The 15286-nt window shown below is 37.7% G+C and overlaps 2 protein-coding genes across 11 annotated transcripts in view; both read right to left on the bottom strand.

The window, feature by feature from the left end:
* The window catches only part of LOC116725013 (neurogenic locus notch homolog protein 1-like), a 247010-nt gene that overhangs the window by 53290 nt on the left and 178434 nt on the right, over positions 1–15286 (bottom strand). The window lies entirely within an intron of this gene.
* The window catches only part of col27a1a (collagen, type XXVII, alpha 1a), an 80324-nt gene that overhangs the window by 13976 nt on the left and 51062 nt on the right, over positions 1–15286 (bottom strand). Inside the window, exons 16-32 of the mRNA XM_032570861.1 lie at positions 15076–15120; positions 13014–13067; positions 12553–12606; positions 11392–11445; positions 11248–11301; positions 10954–11007; positions 10787–10831; positions 8999–9052; positions 8847–8891; positions 8675–8728; positions 8525–8578; positions 5886–5939; positions 5237–5290; positions 1412–1465; positions 1172–1216; positions 581–625; positions 77–130 (exon numbers count right to left, since the gene is read on the bottom strand). Coding sequence (XP_032426752.1) covers positions 77–130; positions 581–625; positions 1172–1216; positions 1412–1465; positions 5237–5290; positions 5886–5939; positions 8525–8578; positions 8675–8728; positions 8847–8891; positions 8999–9052; positions 10787–10831; positions 10954–11007; positions 11248–11301; positions 11392–11445; positions 12553–12606; positions 13014–13067; positions 15076–15120 — 873 coding nt within the window. The remainder of the gene's footprint in view (positions 1–76; positions 131–580; positions 626–1171; positions 1217–1411; positions 1466–5236; positions 5291–5885; positions 5940–8524; positions 8579–8674; positions 8729–8846; positions 8892–8998; positions 9053–10786; positions 10832–10953; positions 11008–11247; positions 11302–11391; positions 11446–12552; positions 12607–13013; positions 13068–15075; positions 15121–15286) is intronic.

Below are 15286 nucleotides of genomic sequence, written 5' to 3'. Positions count from 1 at the left end.
CATGTTTGATGAGCTGGACTGATAATACCACAAAGAGGTTGAGGGCTGGGTCAAGAGTTTATAAGTCTAAACTTACCGGGTCGCCGGCTATTCCCTTGTCCCCTGGGGGTCCAGAAGGCCCTTGGATTCCCTGACAACAAAACAATCTGTGAGTTTAGGAAGACGGCAGTACATCATCTAAAATTAACACAATACTTGCCAAGAAACACAAGTTGTTTACACAAAGTCCTTTTTTTTCTTCTTTTTTTTAGCAGGTATACAAAAGCATTATGAACCAGATTTTAGAAAGTTTCTTCTTCTTTTGGCTTTCAAAGCAGATATTACCATATTCATGGCATCCGTCTCAGCTACACCAACCCTCTGCCAATTCTCCTTCACTACCTCCATGAAGCTCTGTCCAATAAATCCACCACTCCTCCTCTACATACAGTATGTGTGAACCATTTCAGCCTTGCATCTCTAACTTATGTGTTAACTTATCAATTTATTGAACAACTTGTTGATTTTCAGTGATCTATGTCACAGAAAAAAAAACAAAAAACAGCAACAACAACAACAAAAAACAAAACATTGATCTTACTGGAAAACCTTTTGGTCCAGTGTCTCCCGGCTCTCCGATCTTTCCCTGTGAGGACATAAAAGATTGAAAGACAGGATTAACAAAAGTCAATAGTGGAAAACTAGAGTTGGTTAAAATCAAACCTTTTGTAAAAATATTTTCTTTTATCTTGACTAAACATATTAATGAAATGAGGGAATTAAAATGATTAATTTGACTTGTGTCTGACAGATATTAGAAGTGTTACTAAAAAAATAATAGATAACATTATATTTACTTCCACTTAGTATTAAAACAACAAAACATTTTCAAAGGGTTGAATACTTTTGAATGGAATTTTATGGATGGCCAAATCCGATAAATGAGCATACAATAAAAATGGCGTAATGTTCTATGGTCACATATGTAAGTCTAGTAATAAACTCTACAAAAAAAAAAAAAAAAAAACTATGAGAAAATAAAAAGTGATTCTTTTTCATATTTTAGTCTAGATCTCAACCTTGCTGGTTCAAAGCAGAGGTTCTTTGAGAACATAGTAGGCAAAAAAAAAAAAAAGCCCAAAAACACATCTGACATAGAAAGTAAAAGTAGAATGGTGTTTAGGAGCTTCACCTGTGATCCTGGGAAACCTATTTTTCCTGGAGGACCATCAGAACCCTTCAGTGAAGAGAAAAGATAAGATAATCAGTGTCAAGTTGATTGTATAAGTACTGTTCCTCAGATAAAACGGAAGACAAGTGCAGTTCGCCACCAATTCTTTTTTAAGTGTTTGTCTTTGAAAAAAATATGTAATTGTTATGTTCATACAGTTCAACTGTATAATTTTTATTGAGTACATGCCATCACTCTTACCTTCTTGCCCTCTGACCCCATCTCTCCTGTTGGACCATCAGGCCCCATTGCTCCCTGAGAAAACAAGACATGTGTCACTTCACCAATAGAGGTCACTGTAGCACCACCAGACAAAACCACCAGCATGTCCTCATGTGAAGGGTCGCAATATCTGTAAACTGCACTGCTGCAAAAAAATAAAAATAAAAATACATAAACATACATATGTAAAAATATATGTATGCAGAGTCTTGATATACTAAAAGGTGGCTGGCCTTTCTAGTAGTGAAACTCAATGACCTTATCCTAACATTGATTTTACCAATGGATTCAGGGTAATAGAGTTTAAACTTAAATACACAAACGATCAACACAGATCAACTGTTTATCTTGCATGAGTGAAACCTTCAAACATAATTAATCCAAACTGCTGCAAACTCCTGCTAGTCCAGTGACCAATAAAAACAAATATAAGTCAGGGCAGTGTTCCAATACACTTCATCTGCTTTGCACCTGCATCCAGTCAAATTTCATAGCTTTACTCTGGAAAATGCAGCATTACCGACATAGCGATGCTCACTAATTAGCAGTGAATACATTAAAAATCTCTATCAATCTCCTGGTTGTTGGTTGTTATACAAGTAGTTTTTTTTTTCATGGCAAGTTTCTCAGGACATCACACTGAAGGAGGCCTTGTTGTTTGACTGATTGATGACCAGGCGCAGTGGGAGTCTGGCCCAGAGGCAATAACAATAGCTGAAGTGCTATAAGCCTATTATACATAGAGCTGGATGGCCACTGCTCATTAACATTCCTGTCTGGGGTTCCTGCTTCCTGCTGGTTCCGTTTACATTGGCTGATTAGCTGATGAGTAGGGAAAATATTCCCCCTTCCACTTCCAGTCAAATAATTAACAAAAAGAAACGAGCTACATCCAGTAACTTTAACGTACCGTGGACTCAAGACTCTTTTCTGACTAACAAAAATGGCAGACAAAATGAATACCAAAAGCATGAATTCAACCAGTTGAATTTAAACCAGCTCAGAAGCAACCACAAACTGCTGAGAAGTAGGAATAATGCTCTGCAACATGGTACACATTAACTCTGGATTTGTTCCTTAGATAGCCAGAGAAATCATTCGTTCCAGATATTTTAAAATGCAAATATTGGATACAGAGTTGGATGTGTAATACTTGGGACTCTCATTTAATAATTTTAAGTAGTTTTTAAGCACACAGATATAATGCAATCCCAGAACTTTTCCACATGTTGTAACATTAAGACCACAAATGTTAACATACTTCATTGGGATTTTATGTCAGAGATTACCACAAAAGGGTGATAATTGTGTTGTGGAAGGAAAATATGTATTATTAATATTTTTTTTGTTGTAAAAAGCATCAAAGTGTAATATGCATTTATATTCAGCCACTTTTTCAGTCAATTTTGCCATTCGTTGCTATTAAATCTACAAGTTATTTGCAATAAGCCTCTATCAGCTTTTCACATCTAGAGACTAAAAGTTATGTCATTTCTACTCAGGTAAAAGAACCGAGAGACTGGAGAGAGAACTGGTGTGAACTAACATATACATTTTCCAAGTCTTGATTCTCAATGGAATTTAGGTCTGAACTTTGTCCAGGATATTCTAACACATGAAAATGATTTGATCCTCAACCATTTCATTGTTGCTCTGGCTTTCTGTCGCTCTTCAGCTGGAAGCTGAATCTTCACTCTAGTCTCCAGTGTTTTGTGTCAATCTGACCTGAACACTTTCTGCCACATGTTTTCTGGGTCCTCTGGTTTGTGACAAACTATAAACAGAACTTCTTGTTCTTTTCTTTGCCTTTCTTCTTCACAGGAATGACTTGCGGAGTGCACGACTGTATAACCTCATCCTGTCTTAATCCCCTAAACAATTTCATCTCTGACCTGTCTTGTGTGTTCCTTTCCACTTATGTGGTTTGTTGTAAAAAAACCCAAAAAACAACAAAAACAACTTAGACCTTCACAAAACTACTGGAGATATACTGAGAATAAAGTTAGCAACACTTCTAAATTATGGGACTCTAGGAAAGTTGAACTGAATTTATTCAGTGTAAAGGAAGCTGAATAAAACAGTACCTTACATGTTTGAGGTATTTTTTGGTAAAATGTTGGAAAACCATTAATCATTTTTGCTCATTTCACATTATGCAACAATTTGTGCAAGTCTCTCACACAGAAACTTAACACAGCATTATGAAGCCTGTGGTTGTAACATGACAATATGAAGGTACTTAGTTCGGTGAGTGAAAATAAAGACAGCATAGGATCCAACTTTTTTATGTTCTGAAGCCATCCTGCAGACACTTTCACATTATTCAGCATTCCAATTGAGTTGAGTAGAGGCAGATGTTTTTCTGTCCCTATTATGTTCTACATTGAGCTTTACAAGTAAAAGAGGTATAGTGTACATACAACAAATTTTTTTTAACTGTACCCAGTCTTATCATATATCTTCTTATAAGTTGTTTCAGCTTTATTTTTAAGCTGCTGTGGAGTGTTACTTTCAAAAAGAAAAAGATTCTTTTTCAGTAACTTGTTTCTTGCTGTGATTAAATGTTTTGTGTAGGTAAATGAATCATTCAGCTTTCTAATCTTGGACAAAGCAGGCAAACCTGCTGACATTAGCACTAACCAAAAACACAAACTGGAGTGAGAGTATGCCCAGGCCAACCACAGCAAGGCCAGTGTTCCATAACAAAAAAAAAAAACCTCAGGGTTATTTTCTCCTTCTCACATGGTTAACAGGAAAAAAAGTTGTCTAAACTTAGAACTAAGATTCTTAGATTACATAAGCATAGGATTAAGATGTTTTGGCTGACTTAATCTTCTTTGCCTTGAAAACAGAGAACAAACATGACTATATTAAAGCCACTGTCTCCAATATGTAAAAGTATTATTGGTGAATAAGCTTTGAAAGCAAGGTATTCTTTTTATTTTTGTTGTTTAAGAAATGAATGTAATCATGGTTGGCTCCAGGTGTGTATTCATTTCAGATTGTCTATCTATCTTTAACAGAGAAAAAAAATGCCAGAACGAAACTGATCATCAACCTGGACACACCACACCCACAGTTGGATATGGTCATCATCATCATTGTCATGTGTGGACGATTATCTTTAGTGCTGACATAGAAGATGGTCAGAATTGTTACAAAAAAATGGATGGAGCTACAATCAGGGTAACCCTCCAGGAAAACTTCTTAAAGGATTGAAAACTCTTCAAATCAAACTTAAATCTGATTGAGAATCTGTGACAAGAAAGATGACATGCTCACACTCCAATGCTACTGAGCTTAGGGTGTTTTGCAAATAGAGGGCATTTTTAAAAAATCTATTTTAATGTGCTGTTTTATGCAAACCAAAAGGCTTGCGGACGTGGCTGCATGTAAAAGTAGTTCAACAAAGTACTGACTCAGGGGAGCTGAGTCAAATATATAAAATATATGGCATGCCACATTTTCTATTTTATTTTTATTTGTTAAAAATGTAAATGCATGTATCCGTTTGCAGTGACTTAACAATGATGTACTACTATTTATTAATCCATCACATAAATGCCTGCAAAACTGATTTAAGTTTGCTGATGCAAAGTGAAGCAATGTCTCTGAGGAAGCTTAATGTCACCTCACTGGGTTTCTGATGTTATCTAGTAGTGCAGAAGTTGCAGAAGTAGCTGTTTATTCCTCTCATAAACAAACATCAGAATATTTACACACTTGCTTCAGCCAAACTGGCTGATGCCGGGACGCCTTCACAGCAGACCAGCGATTAAAGCTTGTGTCAACCTGCTAGCTTACCCGCAAGCCTTTGGGTCCTCTGGTGCCGGCTGGCCCACTTGCTCCGGCAGGGCCCTAATGAACAAAAGACAAAAAAGGGAAAAGAGATGGGGTAGAAAAAGAGAAAAAAGGATGGAAAGATAAAACAAAGGTTTACACTGACAGACCAGAGGGCCCCCTGGCTATTGACCCCAGGGAGGGAGCAGCCTGACCTCGGGAACACAGTACAGGGTTTGTTGTTAGATCTGTCACTCACACCAATTAAAGAGCCCGCTAAGGAATCCTGTCCTGCTGCCCCCAAAGTTCCATGTTTATGTTTGTTTTGGTGGCTCAGTGGCCCCCACTTTGAACTGGGGCAGGGCCTGCTCTAAGCCAAGCAAGGGCCACGGTAGAGACACACCTCAGGGACGAGGGGGGCTGGCAGCAGCTTGTAATTGGTTATAGGTGTTGGGTTTATGACTGACAGGCGGATAATGCGCATTCAGCGGGAGGCTGTCAAAGTTCATAATGCTCAGGAAAGCTCTGCAGCATATTGGGAATACTAGCCCTACAGAATGAGATCGTCTACAGTTGCTAAACTTATAGTTCTAGTAAAAAGAGCATTCAGTGATTTTTTTTTTGAGTGCAAAATAAAAAAAAGGAGGAGGGGAAAAAAAAAGTGATGACTTACTGGTCTTCCTGGTGGTCCAGGAGGTCCAGTCTCACCTGGCGTCCCTGGGTGACCCTGTTGTGTATGCACAAATGCACAAAGGACATAAAATCCAACTTTAAATTACAAAAGAAAATGATACAAAGGAGCTTTCATGATTTATTAACAACACATATTGCTAATTCTGCAGCTCTTGCAGTGACTGGAAAGAAGTTTCTCCAGAGTTAATTCTCCAACTTGGAATTAATTACAGACGTGTTCACATTAATTTGGTGTAAATCAACTAGACTGTGCAGAGATTTCTTAGAAGGAATATATCGACTTTCTTGCTGGAGTAAGACTCTGTGCTTGAAAACAGATTTAATGCTCAAATAGAGAAAATCAGAGAGGCCAGAGGACAGCTTGAGGAGCTGATTTTATATAAGAAAACATGCCACTTCTGGCTCCTTTTTTCTCTTGCTTCTTTTCTTTTTTCTTTATTTTATTGGACTCGATTTACTAGCCAGCCCATTTGTAAAAGTCGAACGGAATAATGGGGAATGTTTTGGTCAGACTCCCCAGAACATCTGAGAACAATAAAATCCATTCAGTCTGCTGGCCTCGCAGCGTAGTAGGCACCTCTGACGTCATGAGCCCACAGAAATAAAACCTTGACGCTTACAGTAAGAGCTTTCTGTTAGCAGCTTCTCTCATTTTTAGTGATGCCTTCTTTTTCCAAAGGGTCTGTTTCTGCTTTGGAGATGAGGAAGAGAGCCAACAGAGAGCTTCCTTTAAAGTGAGAATGTGTATGAGTGGTAATGTCCTCAGGGGAAATCCAGCTGGCTCTGAGCCAACAGCAGTGATAACTAAATCTTCCTCCTCTCCAAACAGTCATATACACTGAGTGGTCCATAAAAGAAAAAAAAAAAGCGAAACATTAAAGTAGCCATTTTTCTGTATTTGAAAGTAGATAGGTTTATTTTTTTGACCAACTTGGAGCTTTGTCAAAGAAAACATCTCAACTATGCCTCACACGTGTCTAGACTGAATAAACAGTTGTAGCTGTTGAAACAAAAGGGAAGTGTGTGCAGTAAGAAACCTAAAAATAAATGAACTCACAAAGGTGATATTAATTTATGTGCTTTTTTTGGCTGCTTGTGGTGGAAAACTAACACAGCGCATCGCCCTGAACAAGGTAGACTTGGCGATGGCAGCAACAGGCTGCAGGGTTGCTTATTTTCTTCCCAGCTTCCCACTTAATAAGAGTTGATGGGAAAATGGATTGAGCAAAGGTACAGAGCAATTCTGGAAAATCATCTGTCAGAAGTTGCACAAGACATGACACAGGGAGAGGTTCACCTTCAGACACTACGGAATGATTTAAAAGACATTTGTGTATTCATGTCTGATTCAAATTGAATTGAGAATTTGTGAAAAGATTTGAAGATAATTCTTCCCATCCTGATATATTCTACACAAAAGAATGTCCCAAAATGCTGGTTTCTGGATGTACAAGGTTAAAATACCAATACTCAAAAAGTCCTGCTGCTGAATTTGCAGCAAAATGTTTTTGGGGTTTTTTTGTTGCAAAGTGGGGCTGGACACAAATGAATGCAGACACAATTATGCACCACTTTCTGTTTGTCTATCACACACAGTCTCCCCCAAATTAGTAATAATAATAAAAAAAGTTTGTGGTTGTAATGAAAACATTTTTAAAAATGAATAAGGAGTGTGGATCTTTTTGCAAGAGAAAGTATGGAAAAATTCAAGGATTTTCAAACGTTTCACGTACAGTCACAGAATTAGAAACAAAAAAGCCCTGAGAATTCACAAATAATCTCGAGGAAAAGAAGTGTTTATAGCTCCAACAGTCATCATAAAGGATCATGTCCTGCAGAACTAGGGACTATGCCAATACTCCTACAGGACTATTCATTTTTTTTCATTCTTTTATTTTTTTTGGAAGATCTTTTTGGCATTTAGGATGATTTAAAACTTTCCGTGGTAATAAGATCCCAGTAGCAAAATAAATCATTGTATGGGTTCTATTGGAATAACCACCCCTTTGTTGGAGCCAGTATTACACCATTTACAACTATATGGCCATATGGCCAAAGAAGTCTAGTTGCCCAAATAACAGTAAAGACCCAAATAACTCAAACAGTGATGTGCCTTTGCTCTCCTTGTTGACCTAACTTGTTCTCAGCATATGCCTTTGGGAAAGTAAGGAAACCTTTTTGCACTTGGATTATCATAAACTAGCTTAGATCTTCCTTCCAAGTGGGGAAAAAAATTATGAATTTAGTTTTTTAAACAAGCATTAAAACATTGTGGCAAAACAAAGCCATTAATTGATAAAGCTCACTTTAGTGGACAGATAATTAACACCAAGTTTGTGACTGACTGCTGGCCATGTGAATTTGAAGAAATATGGGGGTTAGTTATGACAGCTGCCCAGTAGGTGGCAGTGTAGGGAGTTACACTTCAGATTCAGAAGGCCAAGATGAAGAGCTGTGTCCTTTCACAACCCTTGTAATGCAAAGGGTATCATGAAACATTGTGATCTTTACTGATGAACCACCTTATATCTATATTCATGTATAAGTTTATGATTGAACATTCTCAGCTATTTAGTGGTATTTGTGAGTTAAATTTATTTTTCTGTTTGTTTTTCTTACCGTTGATCCTTTTACTCCGGGTGGTCCGGGAAGGCCCATTTCCCCCCGATCTCCCTAAAATGCACAAGCATAAAATTTTGTTTCAAGTTAAGGGTGCATTTAGAAATAAATTAATCCATTTGTTTTAATTTCCTTTTTTATTGGCCTTACCTTCTCTCCTGCCAGTCCTGCCTCTCCCACAGGTCCGATGAAACCCACCAATCCCTGAAATGTAAAAACTCAGCATTGGATGGATGAATGGAAAGAGTTTCCTGGATAAGTGGCTGGGGGGGGGGGGGAACCATCATTCAACACAGGAAGGAGCAATGTCAGGAATTCTTACTCGTTCTCCCATGGACCCAACTTTTCCTGGGACACCGGCTTCTCCCTGCAGATGCAAATCCACTGTCATTCATTGAGTTATTATGAAATATGCATCACTTCTGTATTTTTGGAAACTGGAAAAGAATGGTAGATGAGTTTGAGTTTATTCACCTTCACTCCCTCCGGGCCAACCTTCCCAGGAAATCCTTTTCTTCCCATTCTACCCTGAAAAAAAAGAAGAAAAAAAAAGAGCCATACAATAACTAACAGTGAGGAACAGACATTCGCTGAGAAGTGAACGCATCGTTAACATTCATCACAAACTCTCTGTGAATGGAAAGGGTCTGTTTACAGGATGGCCAGTTTAAAGAGAGATCAGTGGAAAATCTCCAGGGTGCAGGCTGATGACATAGGCAGGTAATGCTGACAGGACATTTAGGCAGGCTGCAAAAGTGTTCAGTGACTGAAAACTGTGTCTTTTTTTTATGAACCAGCAATACCTCTAGGTCAGAAATGTCTCAGCCAAACTCCGTGAGACTGAGTGACTCAGTATTTCCAAAGTTTTAGCTCACATAGGTTGGCAGCCGTTTTTAAATAGTTCAATCTTACACTTTATTTCACTCAAACAGCCAATAAAAGTCAATTTAGGTTGCAATATGAGGATGAATAGGTGCTCTCTTGGACTTGTGACTTCCTGTTACTTGATTTATATTCATGTCTACAATTTTATGACCAAACTGATAAAAAAAAATAATAATAATGAAAAAAAAGGTGCAGTGCCAAGAGGGAATGCAAGAGGCATCATATAAAAATGCACAGTCGCTGGAAAAAAAGGAAGGCAAGGATGAAGAATCATTCCTGTTAAAGCAGTGAATGTACAGGTCTAATCGCGGCACCTGGCCAGACATAAATCACAGCTCCCGCAGGAGCCAAACACTACTTCCCCTCGGACAGAAGACAAGAAACCGAGTCAGATTATGAGACAAGCAGGTGGGCGGAATGTGAGCAAGTGAGGGGGGAGTCAGACTGACAGAAAGTGCAGAGAAAGAAAGGAAGATTCACATGTTATATCTGGGATAATAATTAAGTCAGAAAACTAAATTGGAAACATATATAACAGAGTATGTTTTTTCATCAGTTAATAAAATGTCTGAAAGAAAAATACAGTAAAAACCTATATTTGCTATTTCCATTTTCCAGTGTTTTTATATTAGCTACAAATCTGAGTCATCTCTGAACATGGTGATGAACGCTATCACCCCCTGGCGGGCAAAATGAAGGACTACACATGTTGTAATAGAGACTTGCAGCGGTCTCAATAAAACGGCAAACACGCAATTTCTTTTATTTGTCCTGAGAGACGGAGAGAGAGAGAGAGAGAGAAAAAAACAGTTTTTAATCACGTTATTGCAGTCTATGATTAAAAAAGAGGTACAATAAACGTTTGCGTGCACAATTAAATATGAGTACTAAAACTGAACTGCATTTATTAAAGTCTGCTGAGGCATAGCATTTTTACTGACCAATTTATTGATTTCCCAGCAATGTTACTATTAATGTAGTAACTTTCCTTTTAAAACGACTTAATGCAGGCATTGATGAACAAACAACACACGAGGACGAAGATTTCGTTAACAAAACTACAGTAGAAGTCATGTCTGTAATATAGGACAAAACGATTTAATATAATCCCTACAGACAAATTATTTATTGTAGGTATTTGCAATTAATAAAAAAAAGGAAATCAGTATCAGGAAACTTGTGATAAAATACATCCTAAACCTGCAGATGAAAAACAGATTTCATTGACTGTAATTTGTTTTGCAATCTATCTTTTGTTTTTTATGTGTTAATTTGTAAGAATTAACCAGATTTGAGGAGATTAAAGTGTTAGCACTTATCACATCTATTTTAACTTTGTACAATCCAAAAAACACACAGATGAATTTATTATCTCACCTCAAGTCCTGATGGTCCCGGTGGCCCGATCGGACCCTCGTCTCCCTGGAAACAAAGAATACAGATCTCAGCACATCTTATGTTTTTGGGATATCAAATGTCGCATGGCTGGTGCCATGAAATGTTAATGTCTTCCCTTGATGTTGGGTAGCTTCGGTCAGAATTACCTCTAGGCCAGGAATCCCTCGGGGCCCCGGTAAACCTCGGTCTCCTATTTTTCCCTTGATTGGGGAAAAAAAAATGCAGTTGTAGTCAATGCTGGGGTGTAAATTTGGGTTTTAACACACAAGTTTCCAGCCAAGGTACCCTAATTCTTAAAAAGTTGATATCTACTGAGTTTAACATTAGTAGAAATCCCTGCTGTGCCTCCACAAGGATGGAGGGCAACTGCCATGTTCTGATTCGTGCTTTAACTCATGCTTGTTTAAAGCTGAGCATGTTAAGTGGACGGTTTAACTCACCTTTGGTCCTTCGACGCCGTTTTCTCCCGGTGGTCCCATGTCACCAGGGAAACCCTGTTACCAACGATAAGAGAACGGACATCTTTTTTGTTTCAGAATATTGATAACAATCCCCAACGGAGCAATAAAGGTGCAAACACAAACCTCAGGGCCTGGTGGTCCAGGTGCTCCATCAGGACCTTTCTCTCCTAGTTTCCCCTATTAAAACAGTAGCAGAATGTAATGAAATATTTTTGTGCCCTGCATTGTGCTCATGCTCAAATGTGAAATGCTAAAACTTTATTTTATGCGTTTCCTTTTATCCATATGCATACTGCATGACAGAGATACTAGGTGTGCTCAGTTGTCCACCAGATGACCAGGTTTATATTTGAAATGAATTTCCAAGGCCTTAAAAAGAGCAACAGATCCATAGCATCACTGATCCTCTACCATACTTAGCAGTAAGCATGAGGTAATGGGGCTCCAGGTGAGTTTTTACACCAAACTCAGATGGAACCCCATTTGATCTAACACACTTCTAGATAAAGTCTCAATATAGTTTATGTCAGTTTGTAATGACTGGAGAGAAAATGTTTTCTTTTTCCCCAATAAGCCTCCCAAATACACAAGCACAAAAATATTCTCACCCCTGGCAGAAATAGATTTCAAATTATTCAACTTGGAAGTTTGTTTCTTGAGAGAGACATTAATCATAAATAGCAAAACATGTACATGGAGTACACTTTACCTCAAATATCGGCTTTTAGTCACATTTGATTAAAAATGGCAGGTAAATGACCAGCCTTGTTCATGTTTCCACTGGCATGGTGATAATTTATCCATCAAGATCATCTTTAGCTACCTCCACAGATTTTCTATGAGACTCAAGTCTGACTGGGGCTCTTAAAATGCTCAGGAAACTCATGAATAACAAATTTAAAGTTCCTAAGCATGATCACCAACTTAAAAGAAGTGAAGTAAAAATTTAAAAGGCACCTTAGTTACATTTAACTTTAAGAAATTGTTGGATCAGGTCAGATTAAAATGAAAGGCTTTTTTTTAATGAAATATTATCAGGTGTATCCAATAAAAAAAGAACAAAAAAAAACTACTTTAATTTTTAGCAGTAAATGTGCAGCACTTAAAAAGAATAAGTACAAAAAAGGACTTTTTACACCAGAAATCACATTAAGACATTAAGTCATGTTAGCTGATCTAACTTTAAGCCTTTAGTCTTAAAGGCTTAAAGTTAGATCAAAAGTGTTATGTAAACATTTTACATATTAAAGTAATCTTTGTGAGTGCAGTCCGATCAGATCTAACCTGTGGTCCTGGTTTCCCACGAATGCCCGGTAAACCTGGAGCTCCTTGGATACCCTAACCAGGGCAAATAATACATATTAAACAAATAGTATCCAAAAAAAAAAACTCCTAAACAAAACACTTGATTCCTCTTTAAGGAAACAGACATTAGACATGCATGATTTTGCTCCCTACTCTGTATCTCTTGAGGCCACTTAGGTCTCTGTTGCACTAGATTTTACTTACACACAGAGAGACAAATGTGAAAGACTGACATAAGAGTTTCCATAAGGTGGACAGCAGACATCTGGCTAAGTCATTTTGTGGAGGCAGCAGCGCAACAATGGTTGTGTAACAAGGGATATGCATGATTGAAAGCAAGTGTGCACAGAAAGGCCTAATGAGGTTTAGTCAGTGGGGGGGCTTTGTGAGGACGATGTGAGAGGATTTCCACTGTAAAATGTGCTACAGAAGTTGCCTACCTTATCTCCTTTGAACCCAATCTCCCCCTGCTGTCCAGGAATCCCAACGTCGCCCTGATATGCAGAGAACGATGCAAATGCACAGAGGACGACGGATGGATTTTGGACAAAAAAAAAAAAAAGAGAGAAAAGTGGAAGAAAAACATTAGGGAAGGGGGCGTAACACTCTACCTTATAAATACTCTACTTTTTTTCCAACATCCAAAATAAACTAGTGCCCTATAAATTGTGACTGTCAATGCACAATGAATGTAGTTCAATGGATAAGCCAAGGTTTTCATGTGGTGTCAATCTGTCTGATAACACTCGCTTCGTTCCACTGCACCATGTGTTTCAGAGAGTGAGTCAGATTTCAGAATTGAGAATTGCAGCAATTTGCTCATTTTAGCTCCACTCTGAACTGAGACAACCAAAATGAAAGGTTTCTATTGCTGGTGGAAGACACGTTTTGAAATCTGTTTGGCTTTCCTCATTTTCTGATTAAACTATAGATTGTTTTCTGAATCTTAGTCAAACGAACTTGGAATGCTAGCAAATCCTTTATGCAATTCAACCTGAACTCATTTCCATTCAACATTTGTAAAGTAATAAGAAATGTAATCTCAAAAAAACTATAAATTGGATATTAAGAAAGCCTTTTTTTATGTAAACGTATTAGACCATGATGAGTCACTTCATAATATTTTCCATCTCTAATGTGACACACATCCTTTATCATTCAACTGAAAAACAAACAAATCTGTAGTTGGGAAGGGGGACACAAAATAACTGTGACAACTGTTCTCCATAACTGCTAAAAGGACAGACAAACAATGGTCAAAGAAGCTGCCAAGAGGCCCACAGTAACACTGAAGGAACTGCAGGATTTTCTGATTAGTGCTGCTTTTGTTCTATGTGACAACAATCTACTGAATTCAACATTTGTCTGGACAAAGGAGCAGAAGTGAAAGACAGAACCCTTTGCATTGAAACACCTGGTCTTGGCTGTTTCTCAAAACGTCATGCAACAATAGGCTAAATGGGCTGATGAAACCGAACTGTAATTTAACTCCAAAAGGAAAGTTCTGGTCAAAAACAACAGTGAGCATCAGCAAATAAGCAAAACATACAATATGAGACACAGAGGTGGCAGCATCATGCTGTGAAATTAGGTTTCCTTAGACTGAACTAGACTTTCTGACAAGGTGGACTCAATTGTAAGCAGTTCTAAATAGGCTGATAAGTTTTTTTTCAAACCTGTTTTCCCTCAAACAGACATGCTTGTTGCTAGTCCAGTTGAACAGGATAAAGTATAAATTCATATTATGTCACATTATGTGTGTAGAAAGTATTTTATGCTCTTTGATTTTTCTGTTACAATAATGTGGCATTTTAACAAAGTGTGCGCCTTTTAAACCACTCTAGGGCCAAATTCAGTTCAAAACAATCCAGTTCTTTCCAATATAACTCCATCATACAGTTTCATTCAAATTCAAATACAAATACATAAAACCCAATGGCTCCTAATTTCACTGCAGTACAATAGAGCTTTATTTGTGCTTTTTTTTATGTTGTAATAATGTTATCTTTAAAATGTGTAGAAGCTTAAATTTTTTAAAGCTGATTAGAACTATGGAGGTTTTAAGAAGTGCGACTCGACTGATTGGAGAGCTCAACTGAACAGTCATTTTACAACAAGATGAAATTAACCATTAACCCCCATTTTGATAGCTTGTGTGTAATATGGTGCACACACAAGTCTCTTATTCTGTTTCAAAATGCTTCAGAATATGAAATGTTTCAAAAACTGATTCTTTAAATGGTTAATCACATTCAGTGTTCAAGTGTAAGATTTCTCACAAATGCAGATCAGAAAAATACTATGGCAGCCAGGTTTAAAGAAAACCTTCCAAGAGTCTTATTGTAACAATGTAAAAAATAAAAATAAAAAGTCTGTTTTAGTAGTCAATTTCCAATTAAAATGTGCTTGATATCTAAAGGCTGGGTACATTTGAATACAAAGAGCACATAATAATCACATGCTGTATATAACACAGGCCAATAACAGGAATATTGAGATCACCTTATCACCTTTCAGTCCTGGTTCTCCAGAATTTCCGGGTACCCCCTGGAGAAAAGACCCACATGCAGGTTAGAGTTGTAACATACACTTTGCTTACAGGACAACAGACCAGGAGTCAGTAGTCCGGGTCCTGGAGGTTTTAGATGTTTCCCTGCTTGAACACACCTGAATCATGGACTGGTCGTTAGCGTACCCTTGCAGAATGTCAGGT

This window comes from Xiphophorus hellerii, chromosome 8, assembly GCF_003331165.1.
Source record: "Xiphophorus hellerii strain 12219 chromosome 8, Xiphophorus_hellerii-4.1, whole genome shotgun sequence".
Classification (NCBI taxonomy): Eukaryota; Metazoa; Chordata; class Actinopteri; order Cyprinodontiformes; family Poeciliidae; genus Xiphophorus; species Xiphophorus hellerii.
This window is presented reverse-complemented; position numbering and strand designations above follow the sequence as displayed.